General features: G+C 35.0%; 3 protein-coding genes across 6 annotated transcripts; 2 read left to right on the top strand and 1 right to left on the bottom strand.

Annotated features, from left to right (window-relative positions):
• The first annotated feature begins 963 nt into the window (after nucleotides 1–963).
• LOC110645657 (ammonium transporter 2 member 5-like) lies at nucleotides 964–2,617 on the top strand. The gene is made up of 3 exons (XM_021798879.2): nucleotides 964–1,563; nucleotides 1,661–1,946; nucleotides 2,058–2,617. Exons 1-3 carry the CDS (start codon nucleotides 964–966, stop codon nucleotides 2,615–2,617), a joined length of 1,446 nt encoding a protein of 481 aa, XP_021654571.2.
• Nucleotides 2,618–5,666: 3,049 nt separating this feature from the next.
• Nucleotides 5,667–8,710, top strand: LOC110645649 (guanine nucleotide-binding protein subunit gamma 1). The gene is made up of 4 exons (XM_021798870.2): nucleotides 5,667–6,133; nucleotides 7,982–8,034; nucleotides 8,171–8,215; nucleotides 8,314–8,710. The coding sequence occupies exons 1-4, from the start codon at nucleotides 5,987–5,989 to the stop codon at nucleotides 8,396–8,398; spliced, it is 330 nt and encodes a 109-aa protein (XP_021654562.1). The 5' UTR covers nucleotides 5,667–5,986; the 3' UTR covers nucleotides 8,399–8,710.
• A 290-nt stretch (nucleotides 8,711–9,000) lies between these two features.
• Nucleotides 9,001–11,452, bottom strand: LOC110645647 (uncharacterized). 4 transcript variants are annotated; one of them, XM_021798866.2, is made up of 3 exons: nucleotides 11,299–11,452; nucleotides 10,260–10,684; nucleotides 9,001–10,017 (listed from the first exon to the last, which is right to left on the bottom strand). In XM_021798866.2, the coding sequence occupies exons 2-3, from the start codon at nucleotides 10,656–10,658 to the stop codon at nucleotides 9,235–9,237; spliced, it is 1,182 nt and encodes a 393-aa protein (XP_021654558.2). In that variant the 5' UTR covers nucleotides 10,659–10,684; nucleotides 11,299–11,452; the 3' UTR covers nucleotides 9,001–9,234. The 4 variants fall into 4 exon arrangements, with proteins under 4 accessions (XP_021654558.2, XP_021654561.2, XP_021654560.2 ...); XM_021798869.2 differs by lacking the exon at nucleotides 11,299–11,452 and adding an exon at nucleotides 10,774–11,292; XM_021798868.2 differs by lacking the exon at nucleotides 11,299–11,452 and adding an exon at nucleotides 10,779–11,292.
• Between the last annotated feature and the right edge of the window lie 14,828 nt (nucleotides 11,453–26,280).

The following is a 26,280-nucleotide window of genomic DNA, read 5'->3' as shown; positions in this document are numbered from 1 at the left end:
ATTTTAAAATATGAATTCGTTGTTTTTTATTTAATTAAATTAATAAATAAATATCAATAACTTAAATTTTTGTTAAAAAATTTTTTGAACTAGATACGAGAGGATTGATCTATCATTGCCTTTACTAATATATCGACGAAATTGAATCCTAAAAGTGACCCAAAAAGGATCGAGGTCTTGAGACAACCCAGAAGGGAAGGGCAATGGGAACTTCGGTCTTCAGGTGGCTAGAGTAGACTTTCTTCTTGCTGGAAAAAATTGCATGGCTAGGCCTAGGTTGTTTTAAAAGGGATTGGATACTGTTTCTTCGCAAAAAGCTTTTTATATATATTAGCCGCTTGACATAAACTCTAGTAATTAAAATGGTCAAAATTAAGAACCTAAGCTCCATTTTTAAGATTTGCTCCTGATACTGATACTCTCTAGCTACTTCACTCTCTTTCTTCAGGAATCTTTCTTATTCCAGTATGAACACGTCAATTTCATTACCAGCCTTGAATTATATGTAATGAAATAGACATAGTTTTTCACACTCATTGGCCATTTCTGCTTCATTTGAGTATGCAATTGGTTTATAAATAAGAATTTATCAGCTCCAGGATTCCCTTGGAAGCATCTATGCAAGAATGTAATCAGCGGCCCATTTTCTTGGCGGGGATCCCGTTGCTAAAGCTCGTAGCTGTTGGATTCTCCGCTTACCAACAACGCGACATCCGTAATAATTTTTCTAATTTTCCCATTACATGACAAACCCTGCTTAACTATAACTTTATAAACTTATTTTTGCAAATAAGCCGGCTAGGCAGCAAAACGGCAAAGAAACCGCATAGACCAGCCAGAGCCAGGCACATATCTGCATCATTCCGCCAACCATATTCACCTATATATACGCCCACCGACCTCCCTCACCACGACTCATTTCTTTCAGACGCACCTTTTTCTTCTCAATCCTGCCCACCCTAAATGTCTACAGAATGGAACCTCCCCTCCGGGCTTATGCCTGATCCTGCCAGCCCAGATTGGCTTAGCAAGGCGGACAACGCATGGCAACTCACTGCGGCAACTCTAGTGGGCCTCCAGAGTGTACCTGGCCTGGTCATACTCTATGGGAGCATAGTAAAGAAGAAATGGGCTGTGAACTCGGCGTTCATGGCCCTGTATGCCTTCGCAGCGGTGCTGGTTTGCTGGGTGGGCTGGGGGTACCGGATGTCATTTGGGGACAAGTTCATACCTTTCCTCGGGAAACCTGATGTTGCCTTGGACCAGAAATATCTATTGGGCCAGCCCTTTGTAGGGAAATTCCCTAATGCTACAATGATATATTTCCAGTTCGTGTTTGCAGCTATAACGTTGATTTTGATTGCTGGGGCATTGCTTGGGAGAATGAATTTTCATGCATGGATGCTGTTTGTGCCGCTTTGGCTCACTTTCTCTTACACTTTTACTGCTTATAGCATATGGTGCCCAACTGGGTGGTTGGCTAAGATGGGCATTATAGATTACTCCGGAGGATATGTGATTCACCTTGCATCTGGGGCTGCTGGTTTCACAGCAGCTTTTTGGGTAACTATAGCTATAGCTGCTGAATTTATTTGAGTTGAAATGCTTGGAACTTTTTGGTGGTGCTAACGTTTATATGGAATAATGATAATGGGCACAGGTAGGACCAAGGGCAAACAAGGACAGAGAAAGGTTCCCACCAAACAACATCCTTCTTATGTTGGCAGGTGCTGGACTTCTTTGGATGGGGTGGACGGGATTCAATGGTGGAGATCCTTACTCTGTCAGCGTAGATGCATCTCTGGCCGTCCTTAACACCCATGTTTGCACTGCTACTAGTTTGCTCACCTGGCTCTTTCTTGACATAATTTTCTTTGGGAAACCCTCTGTGATTGGAGCCACACAAGGCATGATCACTGGTCTAGTTTGCATCACCCCTGCTGCAGGTACTTCTTTTTTAAATAACTTTTTTTTTTCGTTTTTTACAAGAAAACATTTAAAAAAAAAAACACGATGGATATAATTAAAATATAATAACAATAATTATGGTTGAACAGGAGTTGTCCAAGGATGGGCAGCAATCCTAATGGGACTGATGTCAGGTAGCATCCCATGGTACTCCATGATGGTCCTGCACAAGAAAATATGGCTTCTGAAGCAAGTAGATGATACGATGGCAGTTTTCCACACCCATGCAGTTGCAGGTAGCTTAGGAGGCATTCTCACTGGCTTCTTTGCAGAGCCTAAGCTAAACCGCCTCTTCTACTTGGTAGACACTTGGCAGCACTATATAGGACTTGCCTATGGCCTGCAAACCGGCAGGACGACGGCAGGGTTCAAGCAGATGGGAATTCAATTGCTTGGAATAATTTTCGTGATTCTCCTGAACATTTTCACGACGAGTGTGATTTGTTTCTTGATAAAATTCGTGGTTCCTCTTCGACTGGCTGATGATGAACTGCAAACTGGAGATGATGCAATTCATGGAGAAGAGGCTTATGCGTTGTGGGGAGATGGGGAGAAGTACGAGTCCAAGCATAATTCAATTTATGAAGAGTTCCCTCAGGTGGCTCCAAAGGGTGGTGGTGGTGGGGGAGGTCAGGTTGAAATGGCTTGATCTTTACCCTTTAAACTAGTTCTTCACTTTCCTTTTCATTTTCTTCTTTTCATTTCTTTTTCGTTCAATTAAAATAAATTTTTCATTTGTGCTTCATTGATAAATATAGGACTTTAATGTTCTGATCTTCTGTAATAAGATTAAAACCATATCCTCCCTGGATTTGTGGTGACGATATTCTGCTTTTTTTCAACATTTAAATGCATATTTTCACAATAAATTATTAAGTACAATCGATGAACTAAAAAATAGTACACCTCATATTTATACAAAAATAATTACACAATAAAAGTAAAAAGATGGGACCTACTATTTTATTAATGAAGGTACACATACACTGAATGCACTTAATAATTTACCTATTTTCACTCTTGATATCAATATGTTCTTAGAACTTTTCTATTTAAATGGCTTGAATTTATGTGAAACAGTGAGGGACTATTCATACCCAAAACCATATCTCTATTAGATCTTAGCAAAATGATCATATCCATATGAGATGATTGTATATTAAATAATATTCACCTAAATTATTATTTTTATAGTGAAATACTTAATTATTTCAAAATTTTAACATAATGAAATTCTCAAAAAGAATGGCTACTTTGATCAAACCGGATGAATTACAATATATGATTAACTTATAATATCTCATATCATCCGGATTGAATTTTATGATCTTGATACGATGTGATTAGTAAATGCATAAATTAATGGGAAGTAGGTGATTGCAGCATGTATATCACGAGGGCAATAGTGTTGCAGATTTTCTTGCTATTTTTTCCCTTTTTTTTTTTCTATATCAAGTTGATAACGAATCAGGGTATATCTATATATTTATGATAGACCTAATTTAAATAAATTTTCTCCGTTCTTTCAATTTGAGTATAATTTTTATTTGAATTATGAAAAAAATTTTAAATTTATTTTATTATAAATCTAAAATATAAATACAAAAACTTCACTTATCTTACATATAAATTTTATTATATATAAACAAATGATCCCACCAAAAAGAATAATAAGAATGGATAGGATATATATATATATATATATATATATAATTCTTTCACTATAACTCAATCACTAATTATATATATTTAAATTAAAATAATTGCTCATATTTAAATTTTAAAAATTTATGTTAAATTTATCTAATAAAAAAATTTAATATTATAAGAAAAGGTTTTATTTCTTTTATTTATAATATTTTTTTAGTTCAATATAAATTACTTTTATTTTTTTCCCTTAAAAAACTCAATCACTCCATAGCAAAGGGTCTGTTAATAAATATTTTAATTAAATTGTTAAAACAATCCAAATAATTTTATAAATATCATATATCATCAATGTTAAATAGATTTTCTAAAATAAGATATATTTTACATAGAATTTTTTCAAATGAGAATTCATATTAGCACATGAAAACTAAATTAATTATTATAGAAAATTCTAATATGTGTTCGGAGTACTAAAATTATGGTGCTCTCTCTTTGTAGACACATTAATATAGCTATTCCCTAAATTAAAGAGAAATGAGTCAAGCGTATAAAAAAGGCATGTGTGAAGAGTAACATGCATTTTGAACTTGGAAGAAAGCAGGAAAAGACAGCATTCGAAGGCACTTTGTCAAGTGGGGAGGAGAGGAAGTGGACCCGTCAACAACATGCATACCCATTTCCACTTGCTCTTCATCAAAACCGCATCTTTCTGGTGGCTTTGCCCTCCACCACCTCTTGTATATAAATTTAATTAATATTAAATTTGATAAAATAAAATAATTGAAAAATAAAATTATTCAGTAATATAAATTGAATACTAAAATTACATATTAAATTTCTGGTAATAAACACACTCATATTTTATAAACCTTCATGCTTATATTTTTATTCATACATCTTTGAAAATTGTATGTAATTTGGTTGAAATCTTTCATCGATTACTAAAAAATTACTTCAGTTCTCATTTTTTTTTTTAGGGCCTGTTTGAATTAACTGTTGAATACAATCGATAATCATAAATGATACTGTTATCGATAATGATAAATCGATAGTGATGATAAATGCTTTATATTAAGTGTTTGGTAAAATTATATTTAATCATTCTTTGTTAATATGTGAAATGACTAATAAGGGTATATATCATATAATTTATTTTATTATTTAAATAAATATAAAATTATAAATTTATTATATTATATTATTTATTTTATTATTAAATTAAATATATAATTATTAAATTAATATATTATATTATTTAAATAAATATATAATTATTAATCTTTTATATTATATCATTTATTTTATTATTGAAATAAGAAAATAATTATTTTTTTAAGATAATTAAATAATTTTAAAAATATAGATAAAATAATAAAATAATTATTATTGTTAATAGAAAAATTTATAATTAATTTTAAGTTTTTGAATATAAATAAATATTTTATATTTTATGTTATTAATAAAAAATATTTTAACAAAGTTGAAATACATTAATTAAAATATTAAAATTATAAATAAAAAAATAAAAATATTAATAATATTAATTTTCAAGTTAAATAAAAAAGGATAATATGGTCAAAATAAAAATAAAATCGATCATTATCACCGATGAAAAATTTCTAAAAATAGAGCTGATACAAATTGCAGCTGATGGGTATCATATCAGTTGCCCATCAGCTATCAGCTGTATTTTTTTAAGCTTATCAAACACCACAATTTACCTGTTTGGGTGTCTATCAGCTATCAGTTGAACCCAACAATTAAACCAAACACCCCCTTAAGGTAGATAATAATCAATGGTTGGATTTTTTTTATTTTTAAAGAAATTTTTTTTAAATAAAATTAAAACTTAAGAATTTTTTTAATAATAAATTAAAGTTAAAATATAAAAATAAAATATAAATAAAATTTAAGGATGACTACGAAAATTACCAATATCATTACCAACCATTACTGAAAAATAATTTTAATTAGTAAATTTATTTGTTTATTATTCCTTTTGATCATCGATATAAATAAATAAACAAAATAGTACAGAGAGAGAGAGAGAGAGAAGAAGACAGTTCCTTTATATGAAGAAAAGAAAAGAAAAGAAAAGAAGAGAAAGAAAAACAGCTTTCAAAGAGGGAAGAGAGGAAAAGTCATTTGTGTTTTCTGCGTTGAAGAAGAGAGCTAAACAACTGGACGAGAAGACGCGGCGAAAATTCAAACATTGTACGGACGTTTCATTCTTTCGTTGCTCTTATTTAGATCTGTGGACTCCTGGGATTCCTTCTCTTTCTCCATTTTCAATGCGGTGACTCCCAGAAACCATAGTGATTACCTTCCTTTCAAATGATGATGGACTTCTACTTCTAAATTCTCGCTAATGGAGTCTGAAACGGCGTCGTCGGTCGATGAACAGGTCGTTGCTGCTGTTGCTTCAGTGGGTGCTGCAGCTGGAGCTGATTCCAGAGGTAGGCATCGGATTCTTGCGGAGCTTAAGCGCGTTGAGCAAGAAATCAAGTGCTTGGAGGTCCGTTTCTTCTTGGGAATTCTTCTTCTTCTTTATTGCTTTCTTTTATGTTATTGGAATTATATTTTTATTTTACTACAATAATGTTGCAGCTTTACTCTATTCCTCTGTGTAATTTAATATGTGGGGGAGGAAAAAAGGGACTATTTTAAATTTGTTTTCTTTTTATGCTTTTGGATCCTTTTTCGCTTCCTTTTTTTGGTAAATCTAGTTGACGTTTACTTTGCTCACCGGATTCAACTGAATATTTAAGATTTTGTTTAGGACATTGTGGATTGGGTGCTGCCCATTTCATGTTTAGTTAGGGTTACTGAGACCTATGCCTTGAAGGGAAGATTATGGAATACTCCTGTGCACATAAATAGTAGTCTCCCTCGCTCACAGGAAAGTGTGGGCTCTCTTTACAACGTGGAGAGTGGAGAGTGGGTTCACGTGATCGTGAGAGATGTTGCATTTGTGCACCTAACAATCTCTTGCCTTGGAGAAGGTTTGCTGAATGAGAGAACTGAGAGATTACTGGGTACTTGGCTTGTCTAGCTTATTGTTTAGGAGAAGATAATTTACTGGTTGATTCAAGAATTTGGAACCTTTTTTTATGCGAATAGTAATGCTTAATGAGCTCTAGGCAATACATGGTCGGCACTGGTCCAGAATCTACAAGTTGAAAATTGTTTCTGGATAAAACTGAAGAATGTGAAGCATACTTTAAGCTAGTTTTATTTTTTGTAAATGCTGATCAAATAGGCATATTCACTTGACACTGTTATATCCACCAAGATGTTGCGAGCCTAATATGTTCAACCACCAATTTTGACATGCCATGTGTAGACCAATGGATCAGAGCAATCATATTTTTGCTCGAGTGCAGGTTAGAGTTATACTCAATTTGTTTGCCTAACTTATATGGCATGGGAACAGGCCACTGAGTTTTATTTAACCTGTTACCGTTTCAGAACTATGTTTGAACTTCTGGTGAGGAATAATGGTAGGAGTGAACTTTTGTCACTGATAGGCATAGCTTCTGAAGTAGTAAAGTCCCTTTTATTGCTGTTATAAAATAGGAAAAGACCACTTGAGTGGTTGGGACCTAGTGGCTGCTTTCTGAGGACTAGAGATATCATTGTATTTTCTCTCTCATAGATGTAAAATTACACATATATTGTGCTATCTTGTGTGCTCTCCCTGTTAACACTCTTTAATGTAAATCTCGTAAATTGCATTTCTTGATTATTTCTGGGTCTTGCTTTTTTTCTTTCTTTAGTAATTGTGGAGAACCCTTTTGTAATTCACACATACTGATAACTCTTCCAAATAATTCTGAGGCTTCTGTTATTACCGTTGCACTGCACCAATAAAGTGTTAAAAGCACTACGGTCTGAGATGGCTATCCCCTATCTTCTTGTTGTAGTTGTTTGTTTATGATTAAGGAGCCTATGAAACTGCTTATTTGTTGAGAAATTAGTAGGAAAATTGCCATCATGGTTAATGCATTTTCTCTGAAAATGTTTCTTGAAGTTTCCCTGCTTTAGAATCAACAGGTTTTTAACCTGGCTTTATCCTTTGGGTTTAGGAAATCTGACCACCTGTTGGTGTGGAGATTATAGGTTACAGATAGGGGCTTGCCCCTTACCAAACTTTCCTCACATGGACATGGTATGAAAGCTATCTTCTTGTTTTGAAGACACCTGGTGCTTAACTGAATATCAATGAGGCTGAACTGTCATGTCTTTGTCTTTGTTCATTTTAAGTGCTACAGGAAGTAATAATTGTATTTGCATGCCCTTATTTGGATTTTGACGAGTTTCATGGATTTAATTCTGATTAAGCTTGCTACATGAACTCATACAGGAAGAGCTGGGGGAGCTTGAGAATACACATAATGTCTCAACAGTGTGTGAAGAGTAAGTGCACTAAGTGATAGTCTTTCCAAATTTTTTTTTTTTTTAAAAAAAAGGAAAACAGTATGCCGTCACTTAACCTGTTTATCTTGGTAAGAATTTGATTAGGATTAAAATTAATTTTGTTGGTGCTCCTCAGATTGCTGCTGAATGTCAATGTCATACCTGATCCATTACTCTCAGAGTAACTTCTGTAACACCTATGTGTTTTCTTGCTGTTTTAACATGAAATTTCTTTATCTATGATGCTCAATCTTCTTTTTCTTTGACCCCCCAATACAGAACAAGTGGCTGTGTGAACCCATTATGGGATCGATGGTTTGAAGGGCCCCAGGAATCTCAAGATTGCCGATGCTGGATACTCTGATTGGAAGCAATCTAACATTATTATGATTTATCAGCTGGAGGCTTCAACATATGTTTCATAACAAACTTGTGAACATGTTACAAGACAAATGTTGCTCTCAGCGAATGGTCAATTAATTTTTTCTACTGCATGAAATGAAAGGTTTTTAGGTAACTCATAGTTGATGTAAAATCATTTGTTGGTCTGTTCAGATTAAATTTGTAAATCAAGTTTGTAACCACTACTGAGAATTACTACATGTATTTTTCTTCTCACAACTTGAAAGAATAAGAAGAAGAAGAAGAAGAAGAACAAAAATTGTTTTGGTGTGTAGTATTCACTAGTTACTTGGTATTAGAGAAGGATAATGGGGAGCAAATGTTGGCAAAATACTCCCATTTCTACAATGAAATTATGAAAATATTCAACAATACAATAATACAAGCTTCTGTGCATGAAGACATTAAAAATCAAAAAGCCAAGTCTCAACAAGCTCAACTCAACTCAATTAATCCTTTATCCCAAAAATTTGGGGTCGGTTATATGGATTCGCTTTTTCCACTCTGAACGATTTTGAGACTTGGCTAATGGTTGAAAATTTTATTTATGCATACAAGCTCATATAATAGCCAAAAAGGTCGAAACTCAGGAATATATACGGAACAAGTGTATCTATCTTAGGAACTAAGCTTCAAGAAAAGCAACTTAAATCCTCTCAACAGAATTTACAACTATGTACTCTCAAAAGCTGCAATGGCTGGGAAAATAACTATTAAGTTGCTTGAGAATTAGCTGGAACCTCTTCCCAAGTGGCCATTGGATTTGCAAAAGATGACAAAACTGAGGGGTTCAGATTATTACAGAACTTGAGTGGATAACAGGTGCCTCAGCTGGAGTAGATGTTCCTCGTCTGATATGTGAAGGGATAATCGAAGATTTGTTAAAAGTGACTCTTGCTCCCAACTTAAAGGACCAGAAGCATACAATGCTTGCACAGTTGATTTGTAAGCATGAAACTCTAGTTCATGGATGTCAGCCTCTAACTTTTGTTCCAAATAAGGAGTTAAGCATATGTTAACAGAAGAGGAAGGATACGATGATTCGGCATCTGAGTTATCAGATGTGTTTTCAAATGCTTTAATGCAATTATGACTAAGAGAGATCAGAGCAAAATCGTTTGAACTACAACTAGCAACAGAGCATTGGTCACCATCTTCAGTTGAGAGAGGCCTAGAAGAATTATATATCCGTTCGGTAGTTGCTTTTGCTATATTATCATCCATCTTCCTAGATGCCTCATTGAATTCCTCATCTGCTCTTACTTCTTGAGAAGAAACGTCACTTACAGGCCTAAACAAATGAAGATTTCTTGTGAGAGGCCTGTGGCATCCTCTCACACAAGAAAATAGGTCCTTGGAAGATCTTTCAAGATAATAGGTGTTGCTTCTATTTACCATTTTTGCAGGAAGACACTTCTTGGCATTATTGCTTCCATCCTTAAGGCCTCTCTGCCCATTTCTCTTTCTTAAGCTCGAGTCTTTGCCTATCAGTTCATCAAATGGAGAACTGCAAACCAAGCTGCCAGAATGTTTCGACTTATTTTCAGTATATTCTTTATTTTGAGCAACCTGCAGTGAAAGCTGCAAAGACATTGGAGATGCAAATTCACCCAATCAATCTCCATACAGATTGAAAATGTTATATAATCGAGTCACAGAAGAAAACTTGCAAGGGCATGAAGGTGAATGAAAGAAATGCTATATGCGAGCAACATGGGATATTGCAATACCAAAAAGCTTTCAATTCATAAATTTAGTGGGCTTAATATAGCAAAACAAGAGAAAATCAAGTAAAATAGAGCATAAGAAAAAGTATATATTACCTTCCCTATCACTGACCAATTATTGTTATGCCAGACTTGCCGAATCCTTAGATTAGATTCATGAAATTCTTTGAGCTGGATGGATCCAAACAATTTTATGACAAAATGGTTGTTCTTCAAAACCTTTGCAATTTTCCCAACCCTCCAACATCGAGTATCGAACACATCAGCTACATCACCAACCTTCCATCTTTTTCCCCTTTCATGAGGAGGCTGAGGCCTAACATCCTCCTTATGCACCTTCTCCATCACAGGCTCTGCCTCACTGTCTGTAATTGAGTCGTACCTAACAATGTAATAATCGACAAACACTGATATTATACTGCCTGGAAACCAGGAGCCATATGGCTCATGTTCCCTTTTTAAGACTTCCACTGAGTTCCCTTCTTCAAACTCCATGATTCAAGACTCTCTTAAGCTTAAACCTGAGCAGCAAACACTGAACGTTTAGATATAAAAACATATGCGATCTTTAACTTGCACGAGAATGGAACAATCAAATAGTAGTGAATACTTTACTTTGCTGCAGCAGATCGAAGAAACCCAGGATCACATTCATAAAGTGCTAAAATAGTATTTGCAGATGATGGAAACCCAGAAGTACAAGTCACTCACTCAATTGCTAAACAAGATTTTTAGATCTTCCAAATATTGTCATCTCCTAGAAATAAATTTATAATTTTAGAAGTTGAATTCAGTCATTTCTACACCAACCCAGTTCTCTTCAATTAAGGTTTCCAAACACCAACAGGACAGAATCAAGATCAGAAATACCTCACAACTAAAGAGTTAACACCCAGTTTTTAGCTGCCCTCACAGAAGATACTATGATTGAACTAATTATTGAAAAAAGAAAACAAAAATGACAGATAACCAGAATTTAAAAAACTAAATGAACTCTTGAAACAGAGAATTGGTGATAAGGAAATCAAACAAAAACAATAATAACAAAGGTGACCAGTAAATAATTGAATAGCAAAAGATAGATTCAAGAAAGGGATTATAACTAAAGAAAGAAAGAAAAACAATAGGGGAGGACCTGGGAGTGACAATTGCAAAGGAACAGGACATCCTTTTGTTGTGCTCATGACCACATCTTTACGCATATTGGCTGTATATGCTCTCTCTCTCTCTTCAGTGTTAGCAAAAAATTTCTATGGATGGTAACTTCATTTTCTACTGATTAGCTAATTTGATGTTAACTTCAAACCCGTTTCCCCCTATTTCCCGTTAGCTACTATCACGTAATCGTCACCCATTGGCAATTTCATGGGACCATCAATTCTTGATGGCCTTCTCATATTTTATTGAAATCAAGTTAATATGATAAACAAGGATCTCCCATATCAAGAAATTTAATTTACAGTAGATCTTCCTGTTCTTTTTTAAAGCACAAAATGAAACAAAAGGGGAAGAAATTATAGATGGATCATATGGAAGAGAGTGGCTTCATAGATATTGATTTAGTAGCTTATGAATTTTGCATTCCCAATATTTCATGTGGTAGTGATTTACAGTCTACATTTAATATTGTCCAAATTAAACTTTTTATCTAATTAGACCATAAATTTATATATATATATATTTTTTGGCTCAATTCAATTAAGACGAAAAAAAAATTATTTATATATTTTAAATAAATAAGATATTATTTTCTTAAATTTGAAAATAAAAAAATTTCAAAATAAAAAAATCATGTTTTTAAAATAAAATTCAATGAATCAAAATCTGCAAACTCTTACTTCCAAATCAAATTTAAAGGCTTTATGTATAATATTTTAATTTATTTCTACCCAAAATAAGAAAATAAAATAAAAATAAAACATTTTCCCTTTCCCCTATTTAAGAGTTTTTATTATATATATATAGAGAGAATAAAAGGTATGGAAGTGCTGGAAATATTGAATATAGATTTAAACCACCATACGCACCCAAAAGGCTAGCTATCTTGTGTTGATCTTATGTCCAATAATAATAATAATAATAATAATAATAATAATGATGCGGACATTAACATCATCCAGGAGCCTGGAGAAGTTTGTATTTTGAGAGGGTAGGACTAGAAAATGACTGCGATAGATCTGTTCAACAATTGGGTTTGGACTCGGCCTAACTGTTTCACACTTTGAGGCCCATTGACACTGCCCCTAAATGGTCCAGCCATGTTATGATTTGGGTCTTTAGGCCTGAAATCTCAATAGTTTGGGGCATATTCTGAGATCCATAGTTGCAAAAGCAGGCAGATAATAATACAAGTCAGGTTCTGGATATTGATGCTCCGGTAGTATTTTATAATACCAATGAATATAAATTAAAGGGTGGCATACGCCCCGTCATCCATCGCCATGCTACTGTATGCATGATTATGCATCGATTTAAGGAGAGTTAAAAATAGTATTAATCTCATTGAAAACTTCAACCATTGTCAAATGTTAATTACATATGATAAACTTTAGGTATTATATTAGCAACTTGTTACAGTGGCTCCATGTTCTTTACTGCTTCCTCCAATGAAAGCCGATAACGAATCGGGGGCTGTGAGCACACCTCGATGATACTTCCTCGGTCTCAAAAAAATATAATCCACTTTTTTTTTATATATGGATTAAAGATTTTAATTATTATGATTTAATTGAATTTTTTTTCATATTTTTCTCTATATGTCTTTAATTAAAGTTATATATTGAAGTAATATTACTTGGATTGCATTAAATATAAGATAAATATAAAAAATTATTGTTATTAATTAGAATATCAATTTAGTCTTTCTTTGTAGATAATGATTTATAGTAATATGTCTTTAATTAAAATTTTAAAACTTTTAATTTATAAAATTAAAATATAAAGAAATTAAAATAATATTCAGTTAGTGGTAAATTAAAATAATGTAAATCAGTAATAAATTTTATTATTATTTTTTATATTGTTATTAAAATTAATAATAAATAAATTATTTATTACATTATATTTTTTGTAAAAAAATAAAATTTATTAATTATTTTAAAGTGTAATAATATGAAGGTATAATTATAAACTCAAAAAAATATACATTTCTAAAAGAAAAAAAAAAAAAAGACCATCTTTATAAGACGCGCAGAGAAAAGAAATATGATTTTTTTTTTTTTTGAACAGAGCAAGTAATAAAACTCACTAAATTTAACACTTTGGCTACACTTTCCAAGCAAAACCCACTTCTCATTTTTCATAAACTCTATTAAACCCTAAAAAGGCCTTTATTATAAGCATCTATTTCGTTTCATCAATTTAATAAGTCTTTTTTGGCCCTATTAAAAATTAAACCCTAAATCCTATAACCTAAGCTCGGTCTAAACAATATATTTAAATACAAAGATTAATTGTATATATATATATATATAAGGATATAACCCTATGGGTCTAAGGAGAATTAGAACTTGGTGATAATAGATAATAATGTTACATGCTTAAAAATGTGCCCTAATCTAAGGTCTAAGAAGAATTGGAACCAAAATAAAACATTATTTTAGAGTCTAAAAAGAATGAACCATGATGATAATATACTCCAAAAATCCCAATCTAAGGCCTAGGAAGAAGGTGTGAATCATAAAACTATTGTAATCTAGGATACGAAGATTGAATTAGTCACGCTAAACTAAGGTCTAGGGAGAATGTATGAATCAAAAAACTATATCTCAATTATTCACGTTCAAAAATAAATTCTTAACACTAATCTTGCTAGGGGGCATGATGAATTTCAAAAAAAAAAATTAAGAAAATAGAGAAAGAAGTGGAAATGCAAATTTTTAATATATATATTTCAATAACTCAAATTTATTTTAATAATAAAAGAAATAACTTTAACCTCCTATGATAAGTTTACTGGTTACTCATTATTCCTTTATGCTTTATTTGCTTTTTCTCTTAACTAAATTAAAGTTGGGCAAGTTTATATATTTTGCCAAATCAATTCAAATAAAAATTAATAAATTAAATTACAAATCACATATATTTAATTTTCATATTAAGTGGTCAGTTTTTAAATATTTTAGCATGAGTACATTATACGTATGGTAAGAGCTCCCGACCTATCCTGATATCAGAGCCTGGTTATGATTGTATTATACATACTTCACTGGTAAGTAGTGGGGAATATTCAACCATTGTTATCTTTTTAATCACATACTACTATTTTCTACCATCTTCTTCATCTACTGGTATATAGGCTGGAAACTAGTAACTGCTTGAATCCTTCCTGTAAGGTAGAGCGACCTCTAGACACAACGCCACGTACCAAGCATGGCTTGTCAAATACCTAACCCTGTTTCTGAAACTACTCTACAGTCTCCTTCACCTTCTGAAATTGTAAATCTCACCTCCTCTCTTTCTTTCTCTTCACCTTTACGAAGGACTCTGTCTTCTCGAATAGATAATCTCATAGAAATATCTACTATCCCTGAAGATGTACAGGTCGGAGAATCTCTCTTACCTCTTTTAAGTCCTTGCAACATCTATCGAAGATCTGGATCCTTAACCAAATCTATTAGATCTCTTATCTCTTCAAGGAGATCTCTATCTAAAGAATATGTCCAAGCTTCCAGAATAGATCAGTGCTCTCTTCAGAGCTCAACTGTTGAACAGTACGTGACTCTTGAGATTCCACCTCAGCTAATCCCCAGGTGGCGATAAGAAGGTTTTTCTCATCTCCACTTTGGAGCCGTCAGACTTATCCTCAGTCTACATGGGAGACGAGGACTTCCAGTTACAGCTAGAGTGTCTCTCCTTGATACACGGTTCTTACAGTATGAACATGTGGTTATAGGAACCTGCCTCACCACCTTGCATGCTGGGAGTGTGGTGTTGACATTCTTCCCAAACTATAATCTCTCGCTAAGAGATCCACATCTTAGCACTACCCTTAAAGTTCAGGTTCAACTCACTGGAGCCGCTCAGGTGACCTCTTCGATGATGGCCACCTTACACCATCAAATTATCTACAAATTGCAGGATCATGTTGTAGATCTTTCACAGCCATCTGTCTCCAATGATGCTCTGCTTGTATTGGCTGATACTGAGACCACCCCAACAATAGTCCAGATACCTCAGCAGTTGCCTAGAAATGAGCTTGAACAGCTCATCCCCAAGGATTGGTTAACTAACTATGAGAGGCTTCATTCAACCTCTCAGCCAATCCAGATCACTGAGTATTCTTTCAGAAGGAATCCTGATGGAACGGTGCAGACCACGTTTCAGCCTCCTTGGCATTCCACAGGATCTCTGCCTATATTCCAGACCATGATGATCCAGCCATTGGAAAAGGAGCAAGATGATTTTCCCATTAGAGCAGTAACCCCAGACAGCCATTACATCTATCCCAAGAAGATTGATGGTCACTGTCCCTGGGATATCCCAGGAGCTGGAGAATGTGATGAGAATTGTGATTATTGTGACAATTATTGGGAAAATGAGTATGACCATCCCCTGTCTGATAAGAATTGGAAGAAGCTTACAAAGAAGACAAAGAAGGCTTCTTGCAGACCGCAGCAAGTTCTCAGGAGGGATTATCCAGATAATAGTCCATGGATTGGTATTCATGAGGAAACCAAACAAAAGAAACCCCTTCCCATTTATGAGCTTGCCCTTGACATCATCAGGAAAGAAGGAAGGAGCCTACCTTCTCCTAAACCAGTTCCTTCCATTCCTCCTGCCCTTCCTTTGGTACAACCTTGCATGATGTTCTCACCTGCCTTATATGAAACAGATTTTCCTCCACTAGCTCAACAAACTGACCAACAGACTAAAATCTCCACAAGGCCTTTTATCCACTCAACTAAGGTTGATTCAGATGGTCAGATAACTCCTATCACTCAAGCTGAAGAAGTTCTGAATTGGCAGACGAAGAACGCTGCTGTCCAAAATAAAACACTGCAGTGGATTGACTCCAAAATTGACCAGGTCCTTAACAAGACTTAGCACATTGAACAGAAGGTCGATTCCTTCACTGCCTTTGCTCAGAATATGCACAAAGAGTTATTAAGCAAAATCACTCAGCTTGATAGAGATTTAAAGGCTTCAATCCAATAACGGAGATTTGGCGCAGAGTTCAATCAGAAGGAACAGGAAATTAGAAGGCTGAAGAAACAACTGGCTCAAGTCGAAGCAGACCTGCATAAGCCAACAGAGGCTCCTGTCTCTTACAGCCCATTCAGCTCTTTCTCTACACAAACGACTCATAACCCTTTCCTTCCCACTCCTGAGCCTGCTTATTCTCCTTTCGGGCCTTTTAATTATTCATATGAGCCATCTCCAACTATATACCATCCATCTACTAGACCAACTCCACCTTCCAGATACGAACCAAAGAACCCATCTTCTTCAGAAGAATCCCATCCTATCAAAAGGAAGGTCGATAAAGGCAAGGACAAGATGTATCCTGATCATCCTCCACAACACATGGTGTCCATACCTTCTGAACCAGAAGATAGTTCTTCAGACTGCTCATCTAATGACAGCGAGGACGGACAGATGGATATCACCAGCTTGCTCATGGCTGATCCACAGCCAACGACCTCTCAAACAGGTCCTTCGCCAACCACAGACTCCACCAGCGGCACTACAGGCCCTACAGGGCCTCCTCAAGCCCAAGATCCCCATGTTGAGATCCCTGACAATGAACTAATCTTGGATTTCGGCCTACCTGGAGCCCCACAACAGGCCAGACCCAGCTCAGGCCCATAGTTCACATTAGATGATGTCCCACCATCTAAATGGAGGGATCGCATTGCAGAATTTAAGGCTTGGCTTGACATCCAAATGCTTCGGGAAGGTGCTGACTCCCATTCTACCCTTAGAGAATTCATCTCTCGAACTGTTGGTACACTACAAGACTGGTTTGCTTCTATTGGAGAATATCAGAAAGCCCAGTTCTGCCACTTGACTATCTTACAGGCTGTCAATGCTCTCTTCGTTGAATTCCTCGGAGATGCATCCTTATACAGCAAGCAGTTAAGGCAAGAGTTCTTTGATATACGTTATTGTTCTATAAAGAGATCAGATATTGAAAAGCACTACCAGCACATGACTCGGCGTTAATGGTTATAATGATGTCAACCTCAGGCATACCTACATTGCCTCCCTGCCAGAAGCATTGCAACCAGAACTCCACAGAAGCATTTCTGCCACCAGAAGAGCAATGAATGCTATCACTATCAGAGAAATCCATCAAATGACTTTAGCCTGTCTGGACAAAATGTGTGAACAACAGAAGTTGTTCAAAGACATCATTGACAATAGCAAAGCTCTGAAAAATGTTTATCAGAAGTCCCACCTTGCTATTAAATGCAAAGAGAAGAATTGTGAATGCAGACCGAAAAAGAAGGGACACTATAAGAAATACTCCTCTAAATTCAAACCCCCCGATAAGCAGAAGAAGGGGAGAAGGACAATCAGATATTTTCGACGGAAAATAACGGGTACATAGAAGTCTGACCGTTGTTACATCTGTGGAAATCGTGGTCACTATGCTAAGAACTGCCCTAAGAATCCTAATAAGGCAGTTAAGCTTCTGCAACACATTCAACAAGCATTTCATGTCTCTCTGAAAAATGATAATGTTGAATCCCTTTTCTCTAAGCAAGAAGAACCAGATGAAGATACAGTCTTTACCCTTGGAGCAATCACTGGTTCAGAGCAAGATCACTTTTTCTCATCAGGAGAATCAAGCTCAGACACTGAAGTCCATTACCTGTCTTACCTAGCCCAACATATCCAATCCTCCCAACCAACTTATGGCCCAAACACTATTCCAATTCCTCTAGTCCCGCTCCATATTCTTCCCAGCAAATATGAGCGTACCATTAGTGTCATTGGCTTCTTGGATACCGGGACTCACAAAAGTATGATGAATCCGGCCATTTTGCCTTCAGAGTACTAGGTCCCCCATGAAAAATACTTCAAAGCAGCAGATGGAAATATTTTCAAGACTAGCCTCATTACCAAACATCCCATTGGGATTCAGTTTTTCCCTACCTGCATCTTGTGGACAAGAGTCATCGGGTCGGATCTTCCTGACAAGGATTTGCTAATAGGCTTTGACTTGTATCAACAAGCAAAGCATTTAAAGATCCTACCCACAAGATTGAAATATAAAAGGAACTTTCAGCCATTCACCTCTTTCCCGCAGCTATACTCCTTAGCTAATGCCTCAGCTGAATTTCAAGAGCATAAGGAACTCCTCTTAAGATCCTATGCTGATTCCCATGCACATTTTCATCATCGCCACCCCCTGTGGCAGAATCCGGATTTCTTTGTCAATCTTCCATTCAAACTTAATGAGGATGTCAACTCGACGAAGGCATCACACCCGGGTATGAATCCTACAGACTTGGCTTTAGCCCAAGAGGAATGCAAGCAGCTTCTCCAGCAAGGTCTCATAGAACCCACTTCTTCTCAGTGGGCTTGCCAGGCCTTTTATGTTGAGAAAAGTTCTGAAAGACTAAGGGGAAAGAAACGACTTGTCATTGATTACAAGCCCCTCAACCACTTCCTTCAAGATGACAAATTCCCATTACCAAAACCAGAGGCCTTATTCACTCAACTTCACGAGGCCCATGTCTTCTCCAAGTTTGATCTAAAAGCTGGATTTTGGCAATTGGGTATTAACCCCGCCGATAGGCCCAAGACTGTGTCTTGTATCCCTACGGCCCAATATCAGTGGACAGTCCTTCAATTCGGCCTTAAGACGGCCCCCTCACTTTTCCAAAAGGCCATGAGAAGGATATTCGAGCCCATCCTCCACAGTGCTCTCATTTACATAGACGATATCCTTCTTTTTTCTAAAGATGTTAAGGCCCATAGGACATTTCTCTCAACTTTTAACAATTGGTGGACTCCTATGGAATTATGCTTTCAGAAAAGAAGAGTTCATTGGCCCAAACTGACATTGACTTCCTTGGAATAAAGTTCAAGGATGGAAAATACCAACCGGGACCCCACATTGCAGAAGAATTACTGAAGTTCCTTGACAAGAACTTGACAGTAAAACAAATACAGCAGTTCCTTGGTATTATCAATTACATAAGAAAGTTTATCCCGCATGTGGCTACCCACACGTGTCAACTGTCAAAGATGCTTAAGAAGAATGCTCCACCATGGAAAGAAGAACAAACCCATGCGGTAAAAGCATTAAAAGAAGTGGCTCTAAATCCGCCACCTCTGAAGATTCCCAGCATCGGGCACCGAGTCCTTCAGACTGATGCAAGTGACACCCACTGGGGTGCAGTCCTCATCGAGGAAATACAAGGGGAAAAGCATATCTGTGGACATGCTAGTGGAGAATTTCCTGAGCCTCAAAAACATTATCATTCGGTCTACAAGGAGATATTAGCTGTCAAAAATAGGATAAAGAGATTCGAATTCCATCTTATTGGTCATCACTTTACTGTGGTTATGGACGGCTCATCCTTCCCAAAAGTCCTAGACTTCAAAAATAAGTCTCTTCCTGAACCACAATTACTGAGGCTAAAGGACTAGTTAGCCAAGTATAAATTCACAGTTCAGCATATCAAAGGGAAATATAACTTGATTCCTGATCTTCTATCCAGGCCCAATAACCTCCATCTTATTCAGTCTTTCTCTACACTCCCTTTGATCCTTATGGCATCATCATCGTCCTCTCCACAAACTCCTCCCCCAATGCACAATTTCCTGGTTCCAACTCTATAAAGTTTTCCCCCAGGCTGCTCAGCTAACCAACCTATTCCAAAAACAGCCAAGTTTGCAAGGGATCATTTGTTTCACTATCTGAGTGCCAGAAACACTCTCAGAGGGTTGCTCCCGTCCTCCTCTGTCTTCATCCCTGATAACCCTTTCCTCACCTGCTTTAGTATCCATCCTGACAGAGAACTCATCCTAGAAGAATTATGGCTCTTCTGGTGTATGGTTACTCTCTACTTCACAGGGATAGAATTTCCGCTCATGGCCCTGTACCAGTATGTTATGTGTAACACCAACAGGACTCTCTTGTCCAGGTTCCTGGAATGGTTCAAGCCCATTTCAACATGGCGATATGGACTAAAGCGAATCATAGAAACACATGGAATTGAAGACAGGCCCATCAGTGCTCAGCCGAACATCAGAACCGTGTTCATTTTCCACAGGCCCTTCTCTAGGAGGCCCGATGGACTTCTCTGGTCCTAGAACTCTGAATACGAGTGGAGGACTTACATGGGATTAATTACTGAAAAGGATGCCATGGGGCCCATGAGGAAACAGCTAGCTGAATATCTCTGTGAAATTAATAGCTATCATTGCCTGGTGCCTCCCCATGTGAATTACACATCACTTGGCCCCATCTGGTCTCTCACTGACGAGCCTATTGATTGGACCCATCCCATGTGGCAAGATTCTCAGGATCCAATGGACACTGAGTCACAAGATGCTATCCAGAACACTGACCCACCATCACCTGTACACTGACAGTGGCTAAAGGACTTCTTTGGCATCGATTCTGACGACTCAGATTTTGATACTCTTAACCTATCCACTACTCCGTAAAAGTTAAAGTCTGTCGGTCAATAATGTAATAAAGTGTCCTTATCTGTCTTTTGCTTTAAGAGTGTCGGTAGCCAGTTTCCAACCGGTTACCTGTAATCTTAAGAGCCTCCAAGTCTCTATAAGGAGTTGCTCTCTTCAGTTGTAATCAGACTAGAAATCACTCTGAAATAATATTTTGAGATTTTCTTCTCACATGGCCTTCTAAACTTCTCTCTTTCTCCTCGAAAACCTTTAAACGTGTATCATACTCTTATAATCAGAGATACCTCGTTAGAGGATCCTGTGTATCAGAAATATCTTTGTTTTGATGTTAGGGTGCGACGGTCCCGTTATCATACGTATGGTGTGCAAAAGGGCACAGCCAGAGAGTACCTATGGAGAGGAAAGAGGCATAGCATGAGTACATTATACGTATAATAAGGGCTCCCGGCCTATCTTGATATAGTTTGTATATATATATATATATAGCTTGGATTCGATTTGAGTTAAATTTTTATTATGTTGACTCAAAATCTAAATTAAAATTTTAATTTATAATTTTTTTTAAATTATAATTAATATTTAAGCATATAAAATTGTAAATTTTAATGTAAATTTATTCAAATTAATTTATTTATTTTTTTTTATTTACAGACTACTTTGTTAGATGCGATGATTTTTTGGGAAAACCAAACAAAAGCGCAACGCTGCTTTGCTCTTATTACAAGGAACTTCTTGCCAAAAGACGGAAAACAGCTGCACGTGTTTTTAGTTATACAACGGAGCTCCTATTTCTTTACACGTGCTGTTGCCATAGCAATTTGTTTTTTTTTTTTTCTTTAAATATAATCGGCATAATTTATAATTAAATAATCATATGTAATTGAAAAAAAAAATCCAATAGCAATAAAAATAAAATTTAGGATATTAATTCTCACAATATTTGCTTTTTATATGTTTATTTTGCGACAAATTGAGTGAAATAAAGGGTGAGATTTTGCATCAAAACATGCTAAATATTATTATTATAAAAAATTATTTTAAGTTCAACATTATAATATTTAAATTTAAATTTTCTTATTATTGATTAAAATTGAATCGCATTATGATATTTTACAGATTTAAATTATCTCATATATATTGATGCAATTTCCTCCCGCCCAAAGGGCATGTGAAATGAGGATAGAGTTGGCAGACTAGCAACTAATTAAACCCCAAAGAAGAAAAGAATCAGAATCAGAATCAAAATACCACCTCTTGCTGAATCAAACATGATTGATTCATCAATTCCCAAATCCATATCTAACCCAATCAAAAAATTTGCAGCATAAATTAAAAGGGAAAGGGCAAATCCTAACCTAAGCATATGGGTAGTATCGCAAAGAAAACAAATAGATATGGCACAGTTCCCCTTGGCAACATTGAATATTCATGTCTATCTACTTAGCTTGGAGCTAACTTCCCCTAATTCCCATATTATAATATAAACACTGACATTATTTATTCTAAGCTCTGGGCTGGGCAAAGTAGCAACCATCACCCCATGCCCATTGCAACGTACAGACCACAAAAGTGGGCTATATTTTAAAGACATTTAGGGGAAGGGTAGGGAATGTGACACCCAAATGAACCCAATAAAAATATCAAGGAATGTGGTGGAGAAGAGTGTCAGTGGGAGAACATGGGAAGTTCAGCTTGGAAACTGTGCTCTGTTCTACATACATCTCCACATTCATGTAACCAGAACATGGGGACTCGAAGGCTCCAGTCCATAATTTACTTCTCATCCAATTGGGCATTAACTTGATCTTAAACTCTGTATTTCTCCACATTCGTGTAACCAGGACATGGAGAGTGTGGGTCCATTTTGAGGTAAGCTTTTCTTTTCTCTTTTATAAACCTGGCTATAGAATTTTGTATATACATTAAAAGGGTGATGCTAATATGATGAAAAGGTCAAGATTAAAGGGGGAATGCAGATCTGAAATGCATGTGGGTTAAATAATGAAGAGAGAGAGAGAGAGCATGATTATTTTTTCTATGATACATAATAATCATTGGAGCATGGACAAGACATATGAAAGATATGTTAAGGAGGATTCATTTATATTTGAAATTTAGAGCTATAGGCTAGCATGTTTAAAGAGATATAGCCTCACATGGACATAGAACCCATAGAACCCCAGAAAGCTTTGTCATAAGTTTATATTTGAATAAGTAGTAATGGAATATAATAGGTACTTATTAATTTTAAAATATTATTTGGTATTTTAAATTTTATTAAAAAATTTTGTTTGTAAAATAATTATTTTGTGAAATTAATGACATATTAATTTTAATGTACAGCCAACAAATTTCGTAATGGAAATTTAATTATTTGTCAACAAACACCGGTTACAAACCAATAGCAATTAAAGGATGACTTTAAGAAGCATTTAACTAACTCAATACATAAGTCTAGGTCGAGTATTTGATTAATTGAATTGAATTGGATTAAATTTTTAATTAATTAATTGTTTGATAATAAAATTATTAATCGAAGTGAATTGAAATTTAGAGAAAATTAAAATTAACTGAAATTGAATTTTATCAGTTCGGTTGGAATTATTCAGTTATAACAGATTAATGCACACCCTACATGAGCCATGATAAAGATTCTTATTGATAATTTATAATTGTTAATTGTAATATTTTGAGTACAAATTTAAATTAGAGTTTAATTAGTAAAAAAATATATTCATTTATAATTCACATAAACTTCATTTGAAATAAATCATTTATAATAAAAGAATTTAATTGAATTCTCATAAATTCATACTTATTTCTATTTAATAAAAAAAAATTAATTAAATTGAATTCTTATAAAATATCACATTCCAAACAAGAGATAGTGATTATATGTATAATTTTATTTGTGCTTGCCACTTATTTCTCCACTAAATTAGGTAATTTTATCATTTTGCTTAAATTTGTCATACATAGTTGCCTTTCAACCCCTCCGAAAGACATAAAAATTATATTAAATTTATTAGGAATTTGTTTAAAAAAATTAAACTAAATAAATTAATTAAAAGTTAGAAATTCTTTAATATTGTTATCATCATTAATTTGTAGAAGTTAGATATAAGCAATCAAGCAAGTTGGATATATATATATATATATATATATATATAACAGAATCAAAACTAGTAAACCCATCATCAACATCAAGGACTTGATATTTGAGCATTATAGAAAAGCAAGCTTAGCATAGCAGTTGCGGTACAAACATGTAGGAATTGAGTTCTAAAAATGGCCGGGTCTCCATTGGTTAGATTAAGCATGAACTTAACTGGATTCAAAAACCTGCCCCAATCCAAAGACCAATGGGCACATGTAATAAAGGAATTTGATCAGTAGATTTCTGCAGATGGTGAAGACCAAGATGCATACTAAATATAGCACACATTTTGTATACGGTCGGTTGAAGCCACAAGCAAACAAACTTTCTTTTACTCCAGGAAGAAGAAGAAAGTTTATAGTTTCTTGGGACTATAAATCCTGATTTCACAAATTGGCAAAAGGAAAGCAGAGAGACCCAAGAAGATCTTGCTAGAGGAGGCAACCATGCATGTTCAACCAATTTTCTCCAAGTTTATATTGGTTTACCAACTTTTTAATTTTTGGATATATATATTTAATGATACTATTTATATACGGTTAGAGTTGAGTTGAAGGAAGCAAACATGTGGCTTGTTAAAAAAGCATATGAATATTGATAGAGAAGTTGCAGATTAATTGTGATAATGTAATTAACTAACATTAATTATATATATATATATATATATATATATATTAGATTTATGATCCAAAATTTTAGTTGATTTGGAATACCCTTTCCTAATTTGAGTGTAAGAAATATTCCTCGATATAGAGGAATATTTTTTATATAGAGTATAACTCTTATTTAGTGTTATTCCTAAATTAAGTGGGAATTAACATTATAAATAGGTGAATGATGGAAAGATTATTTGGCTTTGTTTATGGAGAGTGACTTTATCCATGGAGAGTGGCTTTGCCCATGGAGAGTAGCTTTGCCTATTAATGAGGGGCTTCTGCCCATTGCAATCCCATTGACGGAAAGAGACTTCGATCTAAGGTGAAGAAAGGTATAAAATTCAAAAAAAATGGATTATTGTCATTGATGAGAAAGTTATTGCCCATGTAGTTGAAAACACCTTTTGTGGTGTAATAGTAAAAGTAATAAATATATTAGGTCATGTCTAGAGGATAATATATTTACTATAAGCTGTTATGTAGTGTGAGTTCTCTTGGGTGTAATTAGGTTTATGGGTAATATAGTTTTGAACTTGTAATGATTAGTTATTTATTGATAATAGTGAAAGATGACATATCCGTTATTGTAGTCCTATGTGAAGAGGATGAACTACGTAAATATTAGTGTTTTGTGTATTTATTTTATTTCTTTGCAGTTTACACACTTCCGCAGTGTACAATAATACATATATGGAAACATTTACCCTTCTCTTTTGTTAGTAGAGTGAGAATTTTTTTTTTTAGTGCCGAGAGCTCATCTCTTCTTTTTTATTGGAATACGCAACTGTTCTCCACCCCATCCGAGTGGGGGACAACTATTCTCTTCTCCAACTCGACATGAGTTGCCCTTTCTTTACCTCTAGACGAGGTTTGTGGAGAAATAAAGCTTGGTTTTACTTTGTTGTGGTTTGTTTTGCATGCAATTCTTTATAAAAGAGGGTTGATGTGCTTATGTTTTACTCATGTTTAATGCCTCGTGGCTATGAAGGATGAGGACAGGGGTGGTTGGTGATTTCATCTATGGGTTTGTAGATCTGCCTCTCTGAGTCCATTTTTAGGGGTATGGCATTTCCGGGAGACTTTACCGACACTGATTTGAAGCGTTCAATCCCTCAAATGGTCAATATAGAGACCTACAGAGTTCTGCCCGCTATCGAGATGAACTTTAGTCCTTTGGCCTTATATTGATTTAATATGTGCTTTCTATGAGGAAAAGGCTCTTATATAGTTCGCTGGTTTTTCTCTTTATCTTAGCTGCAAGTCTCTTATTGCTTATTTTGTTAATGATGATTTGTATATATGGTTGTTGCCTAGTCTTGGAGCCTATGGTTTTTAGTGAGCTACTGTTTGTTCTTCTATTGTTTGGGTTACAGATGGGTGGATTTCTAGGTTTTAGAGATTTGATTGTGGTGGTTTGATGTTTACTCTTCCTAGACTGAGTATATTGTAATATTTTGGACTCTAAGCCTTTTTTTTAGGTAAGTTACATTGATCGTATCGTAACTTAGGTACTTATTTCATTTCAGTCATTCATTTTCAATTTGTTAAAATAAAATTCTTCAATTTTAGTGTTATTTTATAAAAAGTCATTTTAACTTGTAATAGCAGGTTTCTAAGTTTATTTTCATTTACCTCCTTTGTAAGAACTATTGGATGTTATGGGTGGAGGGAAAGTTTTAAATCGGGTTCCATGTCT

This window comes from Hevea brasiliensis, chromosome 2 (assembly GCF_030052815.1).
Source record: "Hevea brasiliensis isolate MT/VB/25A 57/8 chromosome 2, ASM3005281v1, whole genome shotgun sequence".
NCBI classification, from domain to species: Eukaryota; Viridiplantae; Streptophyta; class Magnoliopsida; order Malpighiales; family Euphorbiaceae; genus Hevea; species Hevea brasiliensis.
This window is presented reverse-complemented; position numbering and strand designations above follow the sequence as displayed.

What these genes read in the sequence shown, in the direction of transcription:
- LOC110645649 (XM_021798870.2), top strand. Translation starts at nt 5,987, where the DNA reads ATGGAGTCTGAAACGGCGTCGTCGGTCGATGAACAGGTCGTTGCTGCT. An exon ending in GTCTCAACAGTGTGTGAAGA is followed by an intron (nt 8,035 to 8,170) that starts GTAAGTGCACTA and finishes GGTGCTCCTCAG; the next exon opens with ATTGCTGCTGAATGTCAATG. An exon ending in CCTGATCCATTACTCTCAGA is followed by an intron (nt 8,216 to 8,313) that starts GTAACTTCTGTA and finishes CCCCCAATACAG; the next exon opens with AACAAGTGGCTGTGTGAACC.
- LOC110645657 (XM_021798879.2), top strand. Translation starts at nt 964, where the DNA reads ATGTCTACAGAATGGAACCTCCCCTCCGGGCTTATGCCTGATCCTGCC. An exon ending in GTTTCACAGCAGCTTTTTGG is followed by an intron (nt 1,564 to 1,660) that starts GTAACTATAGCT and finishes TAATGGGCACAG; the next exon opens with GTAGGACCAAGGGCAAACAA. An exon ending in TTGCATCACCCCTGCTGCAG is followed by an intron (nt 1,947 to 2,057) that starts GTACTTCTTTTT and finishes ATGGTTGAACAG; the next exon opens with GAGTTGTCCAAGGATGGGCA.
- LOC110645647 (XM_021798866.2), bottom strand. Translation starts at nt 10,658, where the DNA reads ATGGAGTTTGAAGAAGGGAACTCAGTGGAAGTCTTAAAAAGGGAACAT. An exon ending in ATTGGTCAGTGATAGGGAAG is followed by an intron (nt 10,018 to 10,259) that starts GTAATATATACT and finishes ATGTCTTTGCAG; the next exon opens with CTTTCACTGCAGGTTGCTCA.